This window comes from Arvicola amphibius, chromosome 5, assembly GCF_903992535.2.
Source record: "Arvicola amphibius chromosome 5, mArvAmp1.2, whole genome shotgun sequence".
Taxonomy (NCBI): Eukaryota; Metazoa; Chordata; class Mammalia; order Rodentia; family Cricetidae; genus Arvicola; species Arvicola amphibius.
In genome coordinates this window covers 128,791,511-128,810,520 of record NC_052051.1, presented here as the reverse complement: position 1 = coordinate 128,810,520, position 19,010 = coordinate 128,791,511, and the positions used below count along the sequence as shown (strand labels likewise).

The 19,010-nt window shown below is 44.1% G+C and overlaps 1 protein-coding gene across 1 annotated transcript; it reads left to right on the top strand.

Annotated features, from left to right (window-relative positions):
* Nucleotides 1-3,939: 3,939 nt before the first annotated feature.
* Ppic (peptidylprolyl isomerase C) lies at nt 3,940-18,129 on the top strand. Its single transcript, XM_038332145.2, has 5 exons — nt 3,940-4,116; nt 10,249-10,362; nt 10,783-10,876; nt 13,275-13,459; nt 17,344-18,129. The coding sequence occupies exons 1-5, from the start codon at nt 4,000-4,002 to the stop codon at nt 17,470-17,472; spliced, it is 639 nt and encodes a 212-aa protein (XP_038188073.1). The 5' UTR covers nt 3,940-3,999; the 3' UTR covers nt 17,473-18,129.
* The last annotated feature ends 881 nt before the right edge of the window (nt 18,130-19,010 follow it).

Genomic DNA, 19,010 nt, shown 5'->3' with positions numbered 1-19,010 from the left:
CCACCCTTCTTCTTCCCAGCATTCAGTTCCATCTTCCTTGCCTACCTAAGTTCTGCCCTATCAACAGGCCAAGGCAGCTTCTTTATTCATTAACCAATAAAAGCAACACACAGACAGAAGGATCTCCCACACCACCCAACTCCTTCACTATTTCTGGACTTTCAACTCTTTCCTATTCTTGTCTGTAATGTCAAGATGAAAAATAATTACAAACATAATCTGAAAAAAGGAGGTGCCAAAGGAAGACTCAGTCAATAAACTGTTTGCCACAGGAGATTGAGGACCTGGGTTCGAATCTCCAGCTCACTCATGAATAATCAGGAGCAGCAGCTTATTCCTGAATATTTTTCAACAGTTTCCTGGGCAGAGCATTCAAGGGGGTGGGGAAAATAAATAAAGTTTAAAAAAGAAACAATATTATAGTCCTACCCATCTATAAAACCATATAAAAATATTTTATGCAATTTTGTATTAATAATTTAAATATAAACTGAAATGCTCCTTAAAAATACTCCTTGTAGAAATTGAGAGTAGAAAATTTAGATGATTCTTCAACTCACTTCTTACAAATACATATTTGGAACTTTTTAATAAATTAAGCCAGGAGCCCAGGGACTGGCTTCTCAGGAGCATTTGAAGGAGACATGGGAACCCTACCCATACCTCTAAACTACAGCACTGCTGACTGCATGGGCCACCCACAGCAAGGTGCCAGAGTAACCATGCTACAAAAACTCACAGGAAACCCCAGGAAAAGAACATTTATGAATTCATAAATTCAGATGCAAAGTCATAAAAATAAGATTAATAGATTTGGATATTAACATCAAAAGGGCAAGGGGATAATCAGTGTAGTCTAAATGGAAAAGCCAGAATCATACTTTCTTGTGTTCATCCTGAACCTCAAGGTAAAAGACATTTCTTTTTCCCATGTTCTTAGTAAGTTTGTTTGTTAATCAAAAAAAAAATCAGCAAACCACATCTACTATTATGTAAAAAAAGCTAATATTACACATGTTGGGTGCATTTACCCAGAAATCAAAATTTGGTAACAATTTGAAAATCAACATAATTCATCACATTATCAGAATAAGGGAAACTCAATTGGTCGCTTCAGTTGATTTTAATACATGATGCCAATAAAATTCAAACCAAGTCCAGGAGCAAAACAACAAAAACCAAATAATAATAATAATAATAATAATAATAATTAGGGTTAGAAAGTAATTTTGTTAATCTTATAAAAAAAGATGTACCTTGAAAGAATCTTTAGCAAATAGTATAGTTAATGGGGAAACACAAAAGCTTTCTGTGTTTGGAGCCAAGACAAGATGTGTATTTCCTAGACCTGGATGACAACGTAACCCAAGTTGGGTCCATTAAACAAGAGAACTAAATGGCCTCACAGCCCTGGAGGTTAGAGTCTGGAATCCCAATGCCCCCAGAAGGGCTCTAGGTTCTTCCTTGCCTCTTAGGTTTAGTGGGTATCAGCCGACTCTGGTGTTTCTTGCCTTATAGAGAGTCAAGATTCCAGTCTTCACTTCCATCCTCACTGCATTCTTCCTTGAGGCCTGTGTTTCTCCTCTTTTCATAAGGACAATCACATGACAGCAGGTACAGTCTACTCACCATGACCTTACCTTAATATTGATTACACTGGCAAAGTTATTCCCAAGTAAAGTCATGTCCAGAAACACTTGGAACTTTGATGCATCATTTTTGCTTTACATTGTATTTAATTCTTTTATTTATGGGGGGGCACACAAATGCCACACCCCATGTTGCACATACTCACAAAGAGATCCACACATATACATAGTTTAAGAATAAAAACAGAAATTTTTAAAAGAATGAGTTATCCCCACTTGGCACTTGGCAGCAAAATAACTTGCTAAAACACTGATGAATTTCACAAAAATCGAAGCAAAAAAAAAAGGTATACTATAAGACCCACTGATACAAAATTGAAACTAAACTGTAAAAAGTTTAGTTTTTTAAAAAAAAGTTTAGTTAGTGTAAGAAATCAAGACTGCAACAAGTTTCGAGAGGAAAAAAGTGTTAATAAAAGAAAAGAGGTGCATGAGGGGTTTCTAAAGAGCCGATGGCTTTTCTAGAGAGCATTTCTTTGCCTGGGGGTGGTAGGGTCATGGCAGAGAAATAGTCACACCAATCACCTCACAAACATCAGTCAATATTCATCATTCTGTTCTAGGCAGAGGGCTAGACCTGAGTCATCAGGGGGAATAGGATTTCTGCGGTGTCTGCTTCAGATAAGAGAGACAGTGATAAACACATAATAAATATATACAGTCACCCAACAGGGTCCGTCTCAGACAGGTAGTCTTGTTCCTCAGTGGGGATTCCTTCTTGGGGTGGGGCAAGAAAGAAAATACCTAGGTGGTTCTCAATGGACTCAATGGGAAAAATGATTCCATGGTGTTCTGCTTCACCTTAAAAAGCAGCAGCTACATCTCCTGTCTATAAGAAATCCTTCCAGTGTCTTTAGATATACTCTTAGATTCCCAGGGGCTTATCAAAGACAGTCCAGGTTTGTAATCCATGGCATTAGCCCTAAATTTGGCGGCGGGGGGGGGGGGGTGAGGCATACTAGTAATTTAAATTTAATTTTAGTGATATATTAGACTAAAATGTTCTTCTGAACTTATATTTCAAAATGCAGTGTTTTATTCTTATTTATTTGTTTGTTTATTCTGATCTATCTATCTATCTATCTATCTATCTATCTATCTATCTATCTATCTATCTATCTATCTTTCTATCTATCTATCTATTTTGAGACAGGGTTTCTCTGTATAATAGAACTTGCTTTGTAGACCAGGCAGGCTGGCCTCGAACTCACAGAAATCTACCTGCCTCCCGAATGCTGGGATCAAAAGCATGCATAACCATGCCCAGCCAAAATATAGTGCTTTAAAATAACCCTTTCTCCAGGCCATGAAATATGTATATCCTCATTGGGGAACGTCTGAGAACTAAGAAGACTACAGAGAAAACAAAGACGTATATTTCTATCACCACCGCTATTGTAACTGTCTCTGTCTCGTGTAGCCCAGTCTGGCCTGGAACATGCTAAGTCTCCAAGAATGATGTGAGTAAACTTGAATTTCTGACACGCTAGCCTCTGCCTCTCAAGTGCTGAGATTACAGGCTTCGCTGCCCCACCCAGTTTATGCTGTACTAGGGATCCGGTCCACAGATTCCTGTCTGCCAGGCAAGCACTATGCCAGCTGAGCCACACACCCAGCCCTCTCACTGCCATTTTTAAAGTGCTGTGTTTATATTTATTTTCAGAGTTATGATCAGACTTTCAATGTAATTTTGCAACTTGAATTTTTTTATTTAAAAAATGCATTGAGACTTTCTCCACGTCATTAATTTTCCTAAATGTAATTCGTAAGATTGTAATAATAATAACAACAACAACAATAATCCTACAACTACTCCTCAAAGCCCAGTTTGAGTACTTTGTTTTCTCAGAGAAGAACTCTTTCGGGCCTGTGTAAGGACTGCTCAGAAAACTGTGGATGAGACCACGGAGTCAACGCCCGCACAAAATGCCTCTGTCTTGCTAAGTTTTTCCAGAAGATTGAATCCAGCGACTCCAAAAGATCTTCAGAGACAAATGACTCTGCCAAAGGTTGCAGCCCTCCCAGAAACCCACGAAGGACGGAGAGGTGATCGGGTCTTCCAGGTTCCAAAGGAGTCGCGTTAGTAGCTGGCTCTTTGCGGGGCTCCATGGGCCCTGCGGCCCTGCCCAGCTCTCTTTGCCCGTGGCGTCCCCCACCAAGTCGCGCCCTCCGAGACCCCAATTCCGGCCACGGGTTTGAACTTGGGAGGAGCGCACCCCGGGTTCCCGCCCTGCCCGGATCCACCACCCTCCCTACCCGACCCGCGCAGGCGCAGGCGCTCCAGAATCCGGCCACAGTCCGGGAGCCCAAGGTTGCGCCCGTGCCACCGCAGCCACTTCCACCGCTCACTATGATTCTGGGTTCCCGTCTGCTGCTGGCCACGGTGCTCTGCCTGGGGCTCGGCGCGCTCGTGTCTTCTTCTGGGTCTTCAGGCGTCCGAAAGCGAGGTCCCTCCGTGACGGCCAAGGTGATCTTGCGGCTATTGCAACTTCCCCTCCTGCGGTCCAGGCACCAGGGCGCTTAGGCGACCGGACCGCTGTGGCAGGGCTGGAGAGGAGGGGCCCCCGGCCGGGAATTGCGGGGGACTTGGGGAAGAGGATACTGTCTGGGGCTGGAGGGAACTCGGGGTTAGGGACTAGAGAAAGGACTACCTGGGATTCGAGGCTGGCTGGGACTGGAGGAGGTTGGAGGTGGCCACGCGTCAAGCGGGAGGGGGACGTCTAATGGTGCACTTGGGCCACTCGGGCTACAGGGCCAACTCCCACAGTCCCTGCTGCCGGTTTTCTGAACTTGTCATTCGGTCGGGTTCAACGTGAGCAGCCGGGACAAGTTCCCTTTTTGCTAGAAGGGAAGTTGTTGGAGTACTTCCTTAGAACGGCCTGGGTGTGGAACAAAGCTGGAAGAATTTGAAGGGAGGGGACAGGCTGAGGAGGAGAGGCCGGGCTCTGGGCCGACCTAGGACGTCACTCTGACGCTGGGGAGAGACTGGGTCCTGGCTCAGATGAGACCAGTCCTTTTCCCCTATTTCCAACTGTCACCCTCCAAGAGAAAAGTGTAGTTTTAAACTTTGTGGTAGGCCTGGATTGAGCCCTGGGCCGGCGTGACAAGGCAATAGTTGAATCTTAAGGGAATGGCGAGAAATTTAGTCCATACAGTGTCCACTGCTGAAGTTCCACTTCAGTCTGTTTTACCAGAGTATAGAAGATAAAGAAAAGGTGCTCGGAGAAAGGGAGGGAGGGGCTGCAGTGGTGGAGTAATGACCATGTCCAGGAAAAACCCTAGCATTGTTGGAATGGGGTGGGACCAGCAGAAAGTGGTCTTAATGACCGGCCCGGTTTGCCACTGAAAATGATACCCCAGGACTAGAAGGTTTAAATCTTCCATGGCAGACCCAACCAAAGAACCAGCAAGGAGAGAGAAGTAAGTCCAGCATCCAGTGCCACTCCCCTGAGACCCGAAAGCCAGCATGATTAGAGTAACATCCATCCTCAGGCAGCCCCTTGATCTGTTAGGTCTCTACACTGGAAAGCTGATGTGTGCAAGCCACACACACAGCTAGTGCAGATTTATTCGGTCTGCAGATACTATTTCAGATAAAACCGCAAACATAAAATACATATGAACTATGAAATGTTGAAGGGAGTGAACCTAATATAGGTTGGACACTATATTAAAAACGCCTGATTGGTGAAGAAAAACCAATCTGGCAAAGGTTGAGGTGCCAACGGGAATTGCTTGTGCAAAGGTCTCCGAGTGGGAAATCCTTTCTTGGCTCAGTGCATGCCTAAAGGACACTTTGTTTTGGGGGGTGGGGCTGGGGGCAAAATGACCTGATGATGAGGCTGGATGAGAGAGTAAGAGAAAGGCTATCAATAGCCTGAGAAGGAATGACTTTGTGTGACCGTTGATCATGGTCATCATCCACAGGACTCAGGTCTTACTCTAGGGCAGTGGTTCTCAACCTTCCTAATGCTGCTACCCTTTAACACAGGTCCTCATGCTGGGGTGACCTCCACCCATAAAATTAATTTTGTTGCAACTTTGTAACTGTAATTTTGCTACTGTTATGAATTGTAATGTAAATATCTGACATGCAACCCCTGTGAGAATGTCATTTGACCCCCCCCCCCCCCAGGGGTACCGATCCACAGGTTTCAAATCACTGCTCTATTAGGCGGGGATTGCACACGGAAATGACACAATTGCGTATATGCTCTTAAATTTCTATGATCACTTCAGAGGGAGAACAGAGACGCCATTCGGGGCTCCGTGCTAGACTCCAGATGGTGGATCAGGGTGATGATCTTGGGAATGGGGAACAAGGAGCTTGAAGTAGGTATGGGAGACATAATTAACAGGAGTCACTGAAAGCTTAGATGAAAATGGGCGTAGGGTAGTGAGGTAAGGAGCATGATGCCCAAGTAGATGTGAGCTTCCGATTAACAAGGGATGATTGTCCAGTGTACGTCTCTGGCGACGCTGGAAGCATTTCACCCAGAGAGCCACTCAGAGCAAGGCCACGGCAGTCTTTGCGGCGGTGCCTGGCCACTTTGACATCTCCTGGGCAGCCTGTGGTGCAGCCAGTGGAATAGAAGAAAGCCTGCACAAGACAAACAAAAAAAACAAAAACCATGGCTGCAGGGCAGGGGTGGGACATCCTGACACCTGCGGCGGCACTGTCACTGGGACTTGGGCTCACTTTCAGGACGGTCACCTGTTTTCTTCTTTTTCACCAAGCTTCCTGAGCTCTGACGGACAGAGGTGTATGTAGGCGAACCTCACACTGTTCTACATTGGTCGGGACTCTTGAGCTCTTTTTTGAATGTCTTAGAACGATTCAGTATAATAGAAAATAGAGACATTAGAAAAGAAATGTAGGCTAGCAGGCTGTGACTGCCCTATGTTGTTTCGCCCACGGTCCTTTCTCTCACTGTGACTTTATTTAAAGCTAGGAATCTGTAAATGAGAGGCATAAGGTGCTCCCCCACCCACAACACACACAGTGGGAATTGTGCCTCCATTTCGGTCCTTGCAGTCTCTTGTCTTGATGGTGCTCTGGTGTGGCTCTGGATTGTCCACTCAGAATACACTTTCCAGTGGATGCCGTGGGGTTTCTGCACATGACAGCGCAGGGTGTATAAAAAATGACACCACCCTCTTTCCCACTTTTAATCATGTTGGGAAGTAGTGGCCATGGGGTGCTGGTCAAGGCACTTTGGGCAAGTTATCTATCGTCTGAGACTTTGTTTCTTCTTCTGTAGAAAGTATACGGAAATGATAACTCTTTGTTATTATGTGTATATTTGGAGGGTGTGTATGTCTCTGCATATAATATGGACTTTTGCAAAGGAAGTGTGATAAGTGTTTAGTTTGTGGTCCCTCATTTGTGAGGTCACTTTTTAGTGTTGTTCATCCCTGAATCCTAGTGCGACAGCCTAAGCTTGAAAGCAATTGTCACCCATCTAATAGAGGAGGTATACAGCTCAATTTTAACTTACTGAAGGTCCCATGGCCATTTAGTAGCGGAATTGGGTTTAACCATTTCGAACTTGGTGTCTTCTTGGGTGAATCTGAAAGTAGATCTATACAGGATTGATCCTACAGAGACTTGGTCAGGCTTTGGGGGCACCCCATTCCTCCTCAAACCATCAGTGTCCCATAATTTTCAAATGACTTTCAGGGCAGCACCCAGGAATCAGAAGTGTCTGAGGTGCCTACCCACTAAGTATGGCGTGGAAACCAAGTGCCATCTTTTCCAAGGAGCCCACTCCAGTCCCTGCCCCGCCACCAACCTTCATCCTTTCCTGTGACACTTCATCTGATTTGCCTTATAAAGACCAGTTTCCTATTTATAAACATAACAAGACAAAAAAACACATCATTTCTATGTGTGTTTTCTCTTTCATGGGGAGAAGGAGCTTGGTAGTTCTCCCTCGTCCAGCTTGGATTGTATTCCTAAGGGACTTTAGCAAAGTCAGAGACAAGGCCCGTGGAAGGAGAGGTTTGTCTGCCTGGCACCTACCTCCCCTCCTGTGTGGTGACACTGAGCCATCCAGTGGTCTCTGCTTGTCTGCTTTCTGTTGGCATTGTACTGAGAGCTGAGAATCAGAAAGGACAGTTTCTATTCTGTAGGTGCTCTAACGAGAGGTCACAGATTAATAAGAGGGGACCTTGGTTTGAACTCCTAATGCTCACACTCCTAGCTGCAGAGCCCAGGCCAATCAGCCTCCCTCTTCCCCACTGTCCTCATCTGTGAATTAGTGGTAACCACTTCCTGCTTCGCTCAGGTGGGCTGGGGATTAATTACATGATGTGGTAAAGCACGTGGAGATGCCATATGAGCCAGCTTTTTGGTTCCAGAGACCCTTATTCTTGAGCTGCTATGGAGTGTCCAGATTCTCTTTGGGCTCCATGCTGGGCCCCTTCCCAAAGCCTCACTCAGGCAAAGCAGGAACCCCTGAGAGAAGCATCTGTCCCCTGCCCCTCACGGAAATGGCAGCAGCTCCCTGCCCCAACCATCAGAAAGGCTGCCCTGAAGCTCGGCCAGGTCTTGCCTGGCTGTCCTGGTTCCAGGAAGGAGTGTCAGCTGAGGTATATGCCCAGTCTTGTCCCTAAGCCCACTGCCCTCCTTCCATGCTTTTCTCCCCCCTCCTCTGTGGTGCCCTCTCTCAACCCGTCCTGCCCTCCAGAACTTCATAGACAGTGTTCTTGGGCATCGCTCATATGCTGTCTTGTGCCAACTGTGGTCATTTTTTTTTTAACTTTTCTTTTTAAAATTTTTATTTTGTGACCTGGCACTTGCTGGCCTCAACCTCACACAGATCTCTGCCTCCGCCTCCCACTGCACTGAGTATCCCGTTTCTTAGAAGCTGCGTTAGGACAGTGTGCAGGGACTGCCTTGCAGGGAGGTATTTAATAGCTATTTGTTGGCTAGACAAGCTTGGAATCCACCATTTCCATTAAAGTTGGGAACACTCGGATGTGATTCCTTATAGTGTCCTCATGGAGTCGAAGGGCAGGACAATTGGGAGAAAAAAATTAAGAGACATATGAACTGGACCGTGTGTGAAAATGGGATTCTCATTGCAGATATGGGTAATGGGTTCTTCATCCCCTGCAGCTGCCTTCCTTGTTGCTTTCTAAGAATTTGGTCCTGTATTTTAAAAGTCCAGAAGGCTTTGCAAGCCTCTTTCTGGTTGTCTCTTCAAAATTACACCCCTTGATCTCTGGCAGAGCTGTTCTGTGACCGCCCACATTCCTTTCTCACCGGGGCAGGGAAACCCCTTGGAGAAGCCACTTCTCAATGCCAGACTCACCTGTGCTGAGGCGGCCTTTTGTTCCCAAGCCACACGGGTGGTTCTCTTCTGCCATACCTCACACGAAGAGCCAAGTCTTCAATGCTTTCAGGAAAGCTCTTGTATATAAATATAATAAAATGGTGGCTGTTTTGGCCACGTGGAAATGTCAATGCCACACAAAGCACTAAATATCACATCAGCCCGTGACAGGCCTTCTGATATATTGGCAGGAACCCTCGCCTTGAGCTGTGTTTGACAGTCTTTACCTAGTGATTTTTCTAGATTTGCAAGGCGTCTTTTTTCTTTGACAACTCTTCTTATATTTTTTTAAAAGCCATCCCTTGAATGTCTTTTTTTACCCATTCAAACAGTAAATTGGCTCGTATAATCTAAACTTGCTAATGGGATGCCCTTTGACTCCGTGGCCTTTTCAAGCCTTCTGTCTCTGAGTCATCCGAACATAGTGATTTGTGAAGCGAAGTGTGTATAATTTCCTTCCAGGTGAAACGGTTTTGAAAAAGAACTCCAAGAGAACTTCTAAGGTTTAATCTGAAAAAAATGTGACGTGTGCTTCTAGCTGTGTTATCTTCCTTTTGTTCTAAGATGACAGAGGAAGAACAAATTCTACTTGGGTGACCACGGGAACCAGACACCTGAATCCAGTGTTGAAGTTTACAGGACAGTAGCTTTGTAGGTTACCTGTCCTGCTGGGGACCCTTGCTGTTCTTGCATGTAAGTGGCAAGCCTGCCAAAGGATTGCTGCTATTTCATGGTCTTTGGCCATTCCCTTAACAGCAGATGTCTACTAAGAACTCATCAGTGTTCAAAATGACAAAAGATAAATTTGGATAGCTAGGCTTCAGCTCCTCTCAGTGTGTTTTTTTTTCTCCTGCCAAGAATAAAGAGAAGAGCAATATTCTCTGTTCTAATCTTCATCCACAAAGCAGGAAGTGGGGAAAGCAGAGCTGTGCTTTGCTAAGGGGAAATGTTGAGGGGACTAATGGCGTGAAGACTTTACAAGCTAACTCTGGCCATACTGAATCAAGCTTTCTCAGTACTTAACTCATGCTCGACTGGTAGGTGGTGCTTGGTAAATGTTTGTTGAGTGAATCTTTGGGAATGACCTGCTTGCACAGTGTTGTGTCCACACTGCTAACTGGCCACAGGCTTCGTGACTCTCACAAGACACTGACGGGCAGGCTTTCCTATAGGGACCAATTTTCAGATTTAATTTTGACTTAGCTCAGACTTCTGTCTTTTTCATGTGGTGACCTTCTACTCTGCATCTCAATTTCCCACAGGTCTTCTTTGATGTGAAGATTGGAGACAAAGATGTGGGTAGAATTGTGATTGGCCTCTTTGGAAAAGTGGTACCCAAGACGGTGGAGAACTTTGTGGCTCTGGCAACAGGAGAGGTCTGTCCCAGCCTTATTGACAGTAACTGAGCACAAGTGTGGATCTTCCTTAAGACAAGATTGCAAAGATGCCTTCTAGAAAAATAAGAATTAATATATCAGATGAGTGTGTGACGCCTTAGACTTTTTCTTATAATTACTCAACCACTCAGTGTCCTTAGGCTTCTAGAAAACGAGAGTAGAAAACACCAAGTTAAAAGAACCGACTGCTCTTTTTCTACTTATTCCCATTAGTAGTTGATTCCCATAGTTCAGTTATTTTGGACAGCTAATGATAAACTTTCCCTTGTATATAATTGCTAGAACAGAGGCAAGTTCTGTAGATGGTTTGCTCAAGTCTTTTCATTTTCAGATACGCATTCTTCATCTTTGAATACGGGTTATTTCTACTTGTGTATTCAGTTGCAACCATCTCTTTAGAAAGGCTACGGGTATAAAGGAAGCATCTTCCATCGCGTCATCAAGGACTTCATGATTCAAGGCGGGGACTTCACGGCTAGAGATGGCACTGGAGGTAACGCCATCTTTGTCTTTCTCCTTTCTCCTTTGCCAAGCTGAAACCTAAGCATTAGAGCCTCACAATTATGGTACGAAAACACAAGCCCATTCCAGTTCTTTCTTTTCTTTCTTTCTTCTTTGCTTGTTTTTGTTTTGTTCTGTTTTGGGGATAGGGTTTCTCTGTGTAGCCCTGGCTTTCCTGGAATGGACTCTGTAGACCAGGCTGGCCTCCAACTCAGAGATCTGCCTGTCTCTGCCTCTTGAGTGCTAGGATTGAAGGCGTGCGCCACCGTGCCTGAATCCCACTCCTGTTCTTTAAGGAGGAGGGACTTGTAGAGCCCTAGCACCAGAATCCTAGCAGATATGAACAAGGGAGGTGCTCTTGAGGCTGAGCAGGATGACTTGATTTTCATGGTCTTTACACAGTAGAGAGACAGTCATTTAGCAGGATACTTTGCAGGCATTAAAAAGATCTTTCTCTCAGTATAGAGGATAGACAAATGTTTGCCACAGAGAGGGAGAACTAAAGCAAAGGTGTGCCTGCACTGGTGTGGCAGCCAGCAGCCAGTGTAGGTATGGAGGCGAAGGGGCCAGAAGGTCAGCCTTGGCATGTGGGCGGCAGATTGTGGTGAATTTCTGCCTCTTCTATCAAAATTGCTTTCTTTTATTGTTGGTCCTTTTAAGAATAAAAGAAATGTTGAAGTCATAGCTGAGCCATCAACAAATATAATACAAACTAAGTTTTAAAAGCAAAGTTCAATAAAAGACAAATACTTCTGTTTCTAGTTTCAAACTATACTGTTATCTCTCGAAGGGCCATCATTGCCCCATTACAGGGAGTGTTTTCCCTTAAGGGAGCACATCCATCCATGCAACTAGACAGAACTTAAATCTACTTCAGAATTAAATGCTGGATTTGGTAGATATTAGTGGATAACGTTTCAAAGAAGCATTTAGGCTATTTTCAGGTATTATTTTGAACTTTACTTTTTTTTTGCAATGGCTTATTTATTTTTTTAAAAAAGTATTGCCGTTTAACTCTTTGATTTGCCATACACATTTAGAAGGTTGGGCTTTAGTTACTGTAAAAATACAAAGGCTAGGGATGTAGCTCAGTGGTAGAGCACTTGCCTGGCATGCACGAGGCCTCAAGTTCAGTCAATCTCCAGCATCACAAAAGAAGAAAAGAAACCTTATCAAATTGGCACAGGATGTGACGCGCACTCAGGTTCCTCCAGGATAAGATCTGCTGAGAACCATGCCAAGGAGCAACCCAGCTGCTGCAACACCTGCTGGCGGGCAGCTCCGCAGCTGGCTCCAACACCGGTGCTCCCACTCCGTACCTGCCTCTGACTAGCGGTCATCAGGATCAGTGACCTTCTTTTCTATCTTATTCTAGTCTTTGTTTTCCCTGCACGTGTGTGTGTGTGTGTGTGGGGGGGGGGGTGTCTTAGATTAAAATTTTCTGAGTTTGGAAGAGAGGAAATTTTGGACCATTGAGCCTAGGCATCTCTGTGGGCAGAGCTATCTTCAAGGCTTCTCCTATATCCTAGCCAATCAGCTTTAAAATTCTCGGTTTTAATTCCACCTGTTTCTTCTAGCTGAGGCAGGATTTTGAGGTTGACAGCTACTGAACGAACAGACCGTTGAAAGAAACGGTAGGCAGGACAGGCCCTTGGGTGACTGAGACACGGGGAGGGTAGTTCTCACAGTCCACACTGCTGTGGTGGGAACAGGGCTCTTGCTGTGGCTGCTGCTTTGCAGGAGCTCCAGGAGGTGGATACTCCTAGTCTGATCATTCTGTGTCCTATGGCCTCTGAAGTCACCCCTGTCACTTACAGACTAGCTGCTACTGCCCTTGGTGCTGGAACAAGGAAAAGCAGTCGGCTTAGAGTCGGAGAGCCAGATGTCGCAATTCTGTTCTGCTATTTTTTTTCTTTCCCAGCAAAAACTGGGCCTGAGGAAGGCCTGTTCTGTGGGGCTGTTGTGGGATTAAACCAACGGATGCACTCAGTGCTTAGTTACCTGGTTGACTGCAGAGATGGGAGTGACCTACAACTATGGGCATACAGCAGTGGCAGAGCCACAAAGATGGCTCAGCCACCTTTCTACCCTGCTTTCAGATGCCATCTTCCCTTCAAAATGAAATCATTGACTTTGGTCAAATTTTGGCTTGAGGCCCTGGGTACTTTCATCTTTTGCCATATAAAGGGCCTCCTTTGGTTGAGTTCAGACCCTGGTGCCTATTTCCTTAATAGGTCGCTTTTACCCTACCCATTCACTTCATAGGCTTGACTATCCTCATTCCTATCACCTGTGGGATGCCATTAACTGATTACACGAAAGACCTAAGTTCCTCTGAAGGGTTTGCTTCTAATATTTGCTTTTGTCCCTCCTTGCTTGGCCTCCCCCAGGGGTGAGCATCTATGGTGAGACGTTTCCTGATGAGAACTTCAAACTGAAGCACTATGGAATTGGGTGGGTCAGCATGGCCAATGCTGGCCCCGACACCAATGGCTCCCAGTTCTTCATCACCTTGACTAAGCCCACCTGGTTGGATGGCAAACATGTTGTATTTGGAAAAGTTCTGGATGGGATGGTAATTTGATAATATACCTTTTTCCTCTCTTATAAAGCTTTATATTTAAATATGAGGAGACCTTCAGTAATTCATTGAATTTTCAAGTGTGTTATTAGATAGCCTTTTATGGTGACTAGAGTTTTTTGTTGTTGTTGGTTTTTTATTGTTGCTCTTTTTTGGGGAATGAGGCTCAGGACAGGGTATTTCTGTGTAGACTTGGCTATCCTGGAACTCTCTCTGAAGACCAGGCTGGCCTCGAACTCACAGAGATCCACCTGCCTCTGCTTCCTGAGTGCTGGGATTAAAGGCGTGCACCACCCACTGCCCGGCTGTGACTAGAGTTTTTGAAGGTGAACAAATTACATATAGCATTGAGTTTTAATTGCTAGAGGCATTAAAGCAGACAGTGATGAAGTTAGGTACTTTCGTTAATTTAAGAAATGCAACCAAATAAACCCGGGACCAAATATGCATCCAATGAAATATTATTTGATATTAAAAAGAACATTTAAATGCATGCTATAACACAACCATATTTATATATATGTGATCTACTGTCTGTTAGTCTATCTATCTATTCACACACAATTTGAAACCTATCAGTTACAAAAAGACAAATAGTGTATGAGTTTAATTATATGAGATATTTATAGTAGTCAAGTCTATAGGAATATAAAAAAATTGACAGTTGTCAGGGGTGGGGAAAGAGAGGTATTTAATGAATACAGAATCCAGTTTTGCAAGTTGATGAAACTTCTGGCTGCATGCATATAACCACTACTAGGCTATGTTTTCATTTTGGGACTTTTCTTGGAAAGATATGGACAAACATATGTTCACTCTAGATAGATCACTGATGACCAATGAAGTGACTCTACCAAAGTCCAACTTGGTGAACCAATGAGTTTATTGGGGTTTCTTATAGCAGTCTAGGGGAGAGGTTACTTACAGGAACATGGTTGGTGCAAAGGCAGCTCCATCACTGAAAAATTCATCCCAGCATGGATGGCTACGTAAAAAAGCTACAACCTTGGAGTTCTATGCATGCCTCTCAGCAATTCAACTGCCCCTTTGCCCATGGAAATCTTTATTCCTTATATAACTTGGGGGAGGTACCTTGTGAATTTTGTAAATTTCATGGACTTTCTGAGAGTTGTGAATTGTTTATTCCTGGATCTTAAGACACCTACCTTTAGAATGGAAATGTTTTGATATAGACTATACTGCTACACAATAGTCCTTAAAAAGGGATTGATGGCAAATTTTTGTTACATGTTTCTTACTACAATTAAAGTATTAGCCTGCAGGTGGTGCACAACTTTAATCCCAGTACTGAAGAGGCAGAGGCAAGCAGATCTCTGAAATTGAGGCCATCCTGGTCTACATAGTGAATCCCAGGTCAGACAGAGAGATACATAGTGAGAACCTGTCTCAGAAATTAAATTAAATTAAAATATTACAGTCAAGTGTAATGGTGCATGACTGTAATCCCAATACTTAAGAGGAGAGGCAGGAAGATTGTGATTTCAAGACTAGCTGTGCTAGAAAGAAAGTCCTAAGCCAGCCTGGGTTAAAAGCAAGACTTGGCTCAATAATAAGTAAATGAAGAAATATTTTAAAAATAATCCTGAGCCATGTGGTTGTGGCACATGCATTTTAATCCCAGCACTCCAGAGGCAGAGGATCTCTGGATTTGAGTGAGTTCCAGGACAGTCAAGGCTAGAGAAACTCTGTCTTGAAAAAAAAAAGTTCCTGAACTCATGATTCTGTCCACATACTAAGTCACATACATAAAGACATAGGTTATAATAACCAGAAATTATTAAGAGGACCCATATCTACATTGCTCGTTATTCACTGAAAAATAGCAAGGAGACCAATTCCTAACCCATTTCTGAAGACCCTCACTCTTCACATCTCTCAGGATTTCTCCTACAGCTGCCCAGAGCTGCTCTCTCAGGCTCTGCCAAATGTCCGGGTATCCTGGTTAGCTTCCCTGTTGCTGAGATAGAACACTGACGAAAAGCAACTTGGGGAGGAAAGGGTTTGTCTTACTTAGGGTTTGTTTTGCTGAAACACCATGAACAAAAACAAGTTTGGGGTGGAAAGGGTTATTTGCCTTACACGTGCCCATCACCGTTTATCACTGCAGGAACCTGGAGGCAGGAGCTGATGCAGAAACCATGAGAGGTGCTGCTTACTGGCTTGCTCCCCATGGCTTGCACAGCCTGCTTTTTTTTTTTTTTATAAAACCTACAAACACCAACCCAGGGATAGCACCACCCATAACGGGCTGGGCCCTCCCCCATCAATCACCACTTAAGGAAATACACCAAAGCCAGATGTTATGGAGGCATTTTCTCAACTGAAGCCCTCCCCTTCCGTGACTCTAGCTTGTGTCAAGTTGGCAAAAAACTAACACAGAATTCATCAGGCTTCCAAGTTATAGTCCATCATTACTGGCTTGCTCCCCATAGCTTGCTCAGCCTGCTTTCTTATACATCCAGGATCACCTGCCCGGAGTGGTCCTACCCATAGTGAGCTCAGCCCTCCCACATCAACCGTCAACAAAGAAAAGGTCCCACAGACATGCCTACCAATACCCGCCCGCACTTCCTCTGTTGAGGTTTCCTTTTCCCAGGAGACTCGTTTGTGTCAAGTTGAAACACAAAGTAACACACCAACTGACCCTGGCTTCCCTTAGCCCTTTGCTTTGCTTCCCTGGGTGCTTTGTGTCATCTGAGTGTGCAGAGTGCCTCCCTAGCTGTGGTTCTCACACTTCCATTGCTGTCCTGATTCCACCCAACCCAAAGCTGAGGACTGAGCCGCCCGCTGGAGAACTCATCAGAAATGACTTTCTTGGTCACAGTGTCCTCCTTCCTTCAGTGTGCTCTTAGGCTCATGGGCTTGAGAGGCCCTCCAGGGCCCCTACAATTTGGGATTAAATTACATCCATGGCAAATTCAACCATTAGACAAATGGATTAGGTCACCTCTAAATAAGTAAAGTCAGAGCCTAGGCTACTTTCACAAATACTTTATGGCCTGCATTGGCAAGCCTAGATGAGAGTTGGGGTAGAGCTGAAACCAACCCCCGATGCCATGCTAATAATTATAATGGATTGTAGCAGTTAAATAGAAATATCTTTTACTAGAGTTATGGATTTACAAGACTAGCTAAGTCAAATGTAACATGTTTATTATTTAAAAAAATGGGGAAATAGATATGATCTGAGTTTCTGAGAAACAAGTGCCTTAATCTCTCTGAGTAGACTGATAGAGCATATATAATGTGCGCATATATGTGTGTGCATATACATATATAACATATCATATAGAACACATATGTACATATAACACATATATCTTATACACATGTACACATATTTAATACATGCAACACACATATATATTATGGCATATATATGTAAAATCTGAGAATTATTTCCTAGGTGCTTCACGCACAGTGACACTGTTTTGAAGAATGATAGTAGCAGATAAGGAGAATGCTGGAGTTATTTGCAAAGCAGCACTCCTCAGCTTGCATGGTTTTAGAATAATAACACATATGTCCCAGGGCTGGGGATGTGGCTCAGTTGCTAGAGTACTTACTGAACATATAGGAAGGGCTGGGTTTGACCCATTGTACCTCTTCAACCTGTTATGGTGGTGCTCATTAGTTATCCCAGCATTTGGGAGGTGGAAGCAGGACTATCAAAAGATCAAGGTCACCCTCAACTATGACCTGAGCTCTAGGCCAGCCTTATAGTTGAGACCCTGTCTCAAAAGAGCAATAGCAACAAACATCTCCCATTCGTACTTCTGGATTTGGACTGGTTATTCCTGTGAATTGTCATAGCCGCTGACCCCAGATGAGCCACAGCTCTGTTTTTCTCTTGCCAGACTGTGGTACACTCCATAGAACTTCAAGCCACGGATGACCATGACCGCCCACTCACTGACTGCACCATCGTGAACAGTGGCAAGATAGACGTGAAGACGCCCTTTGTGGTCGAGGTTCCTGACTGGTGACAGAATGCTGGAAAACAGTGAACACACTCTGGCTGGTCCGTGTGTGCACCTGCTCTCTACTACCTGTCTTTTGACTCTTTGGTTACTTAAAGTTGTGCTCTTTAACCTCCCAGTTCAGATTGCAACAAAAATTTAAAAATCAACCACACGGCCAGATGTCCTGGCAAACACCTGTAATCCCAGCATTTGGGAGGTGGAGGCAGGAGGATTAGAGATTCAGGGCCAGTCTTTGCTAAATGGTGAGTTTGAAGCTAGTCTAGTCTAGTTCTGCTTCAAAAAACGATGCCAACAGCTACAAAAAAATCAACCAAAGTTTATTGTGCATGGATTTTGGCATCTCATCCACTCAGGTGCTTTAAACTGAAACAACATATCCTTCTTTTCCAATGGTGCTGTGCTTAAATCAAAAAACTTTGTGTTGGCTATTTATTTTTCAGAACACGGTCGCTTGTTTGTTTAGTTCCACTCAGTTCCTTGTAATCTCCATGTTCAGTGATCCGGAAGGTTTGTTTGAGAAAGGTAGCTACAGTGTGGCTTAGCATTCTTCGTTCAAATAATTCTTGACAGGTAAAGGGAAACTTGAGGAATATCACATGTTGTATGTCATCAGCATTTTTGTGCTGTGATGTTCTTTATATTTAATGCTTTTTATATGAATTGGCTCTTTTGTAAGACTTTTATTTTGTTTTTCAATTTTTTTATATGATGGATGTGTTGTCTGCATGTGTGTCTGTGCAGCATGTGTATGCAGTACCAGTGAAGTCTAGAAGAGGATACTAGATCCCCTGCCTGGTGCTGGAGTTATAGACAGTTATAGAGCCTGCCTGAGCTGCCATATGTGTGCTAGAAATTGAACCTGGGTCCTTTGGAAGAGCACTAGAGATGGAGCACAGAACCTACATCCCAAACACAGACGCTAATCATTCACTAATTTTCACTTAACATTTAGGCCAGTGGTTCTCAGTCTTCCTAATGCTGCAACCCTTTAATACAGTTCCTCATGTTGTAGTGACCCCCAACCATAACATTGCTAAAAAAAAAACCTGTAGTTTTGCTACTGTTATGAATCATAATGTAAATATCTGGCAAATGACCCTCCTGTGGGAGGTCACAGCCTAAAGGTTGAAAAAACATAGGTTTAGACTTGTCTAGAGTCCAGTTGCTATGGAATCTTAGTTGGTAGTGTGAGTCTAGATTCAGGCTGTATTTAATGAAATTAGACAGTACAGTCTTAGGTCTGTGTGATGTCTGAGGCCAAGCTCTGGTTAGATAGAAACAGAATCCTGTCAGGCAGTGAGGAGCCAAAGAAGTCTCATCATCTCAGCAAAAGATAGAAGTCGGGGGACTGGAGAGATGGCTCAGAAGTTGAGAACACTTATTCTTACCAAGAACCCCGGTTTGAGTTCCAGCTTACATGACTGTTCACAACTGTCTGTAACTCCAGTTCCAGGGCCTCCAACACCCTCTTCTGACCTCTATATGCTCCAGGCATGAATACGGTATACATACATGCATGTAGGCAAAACATACATAAAGAA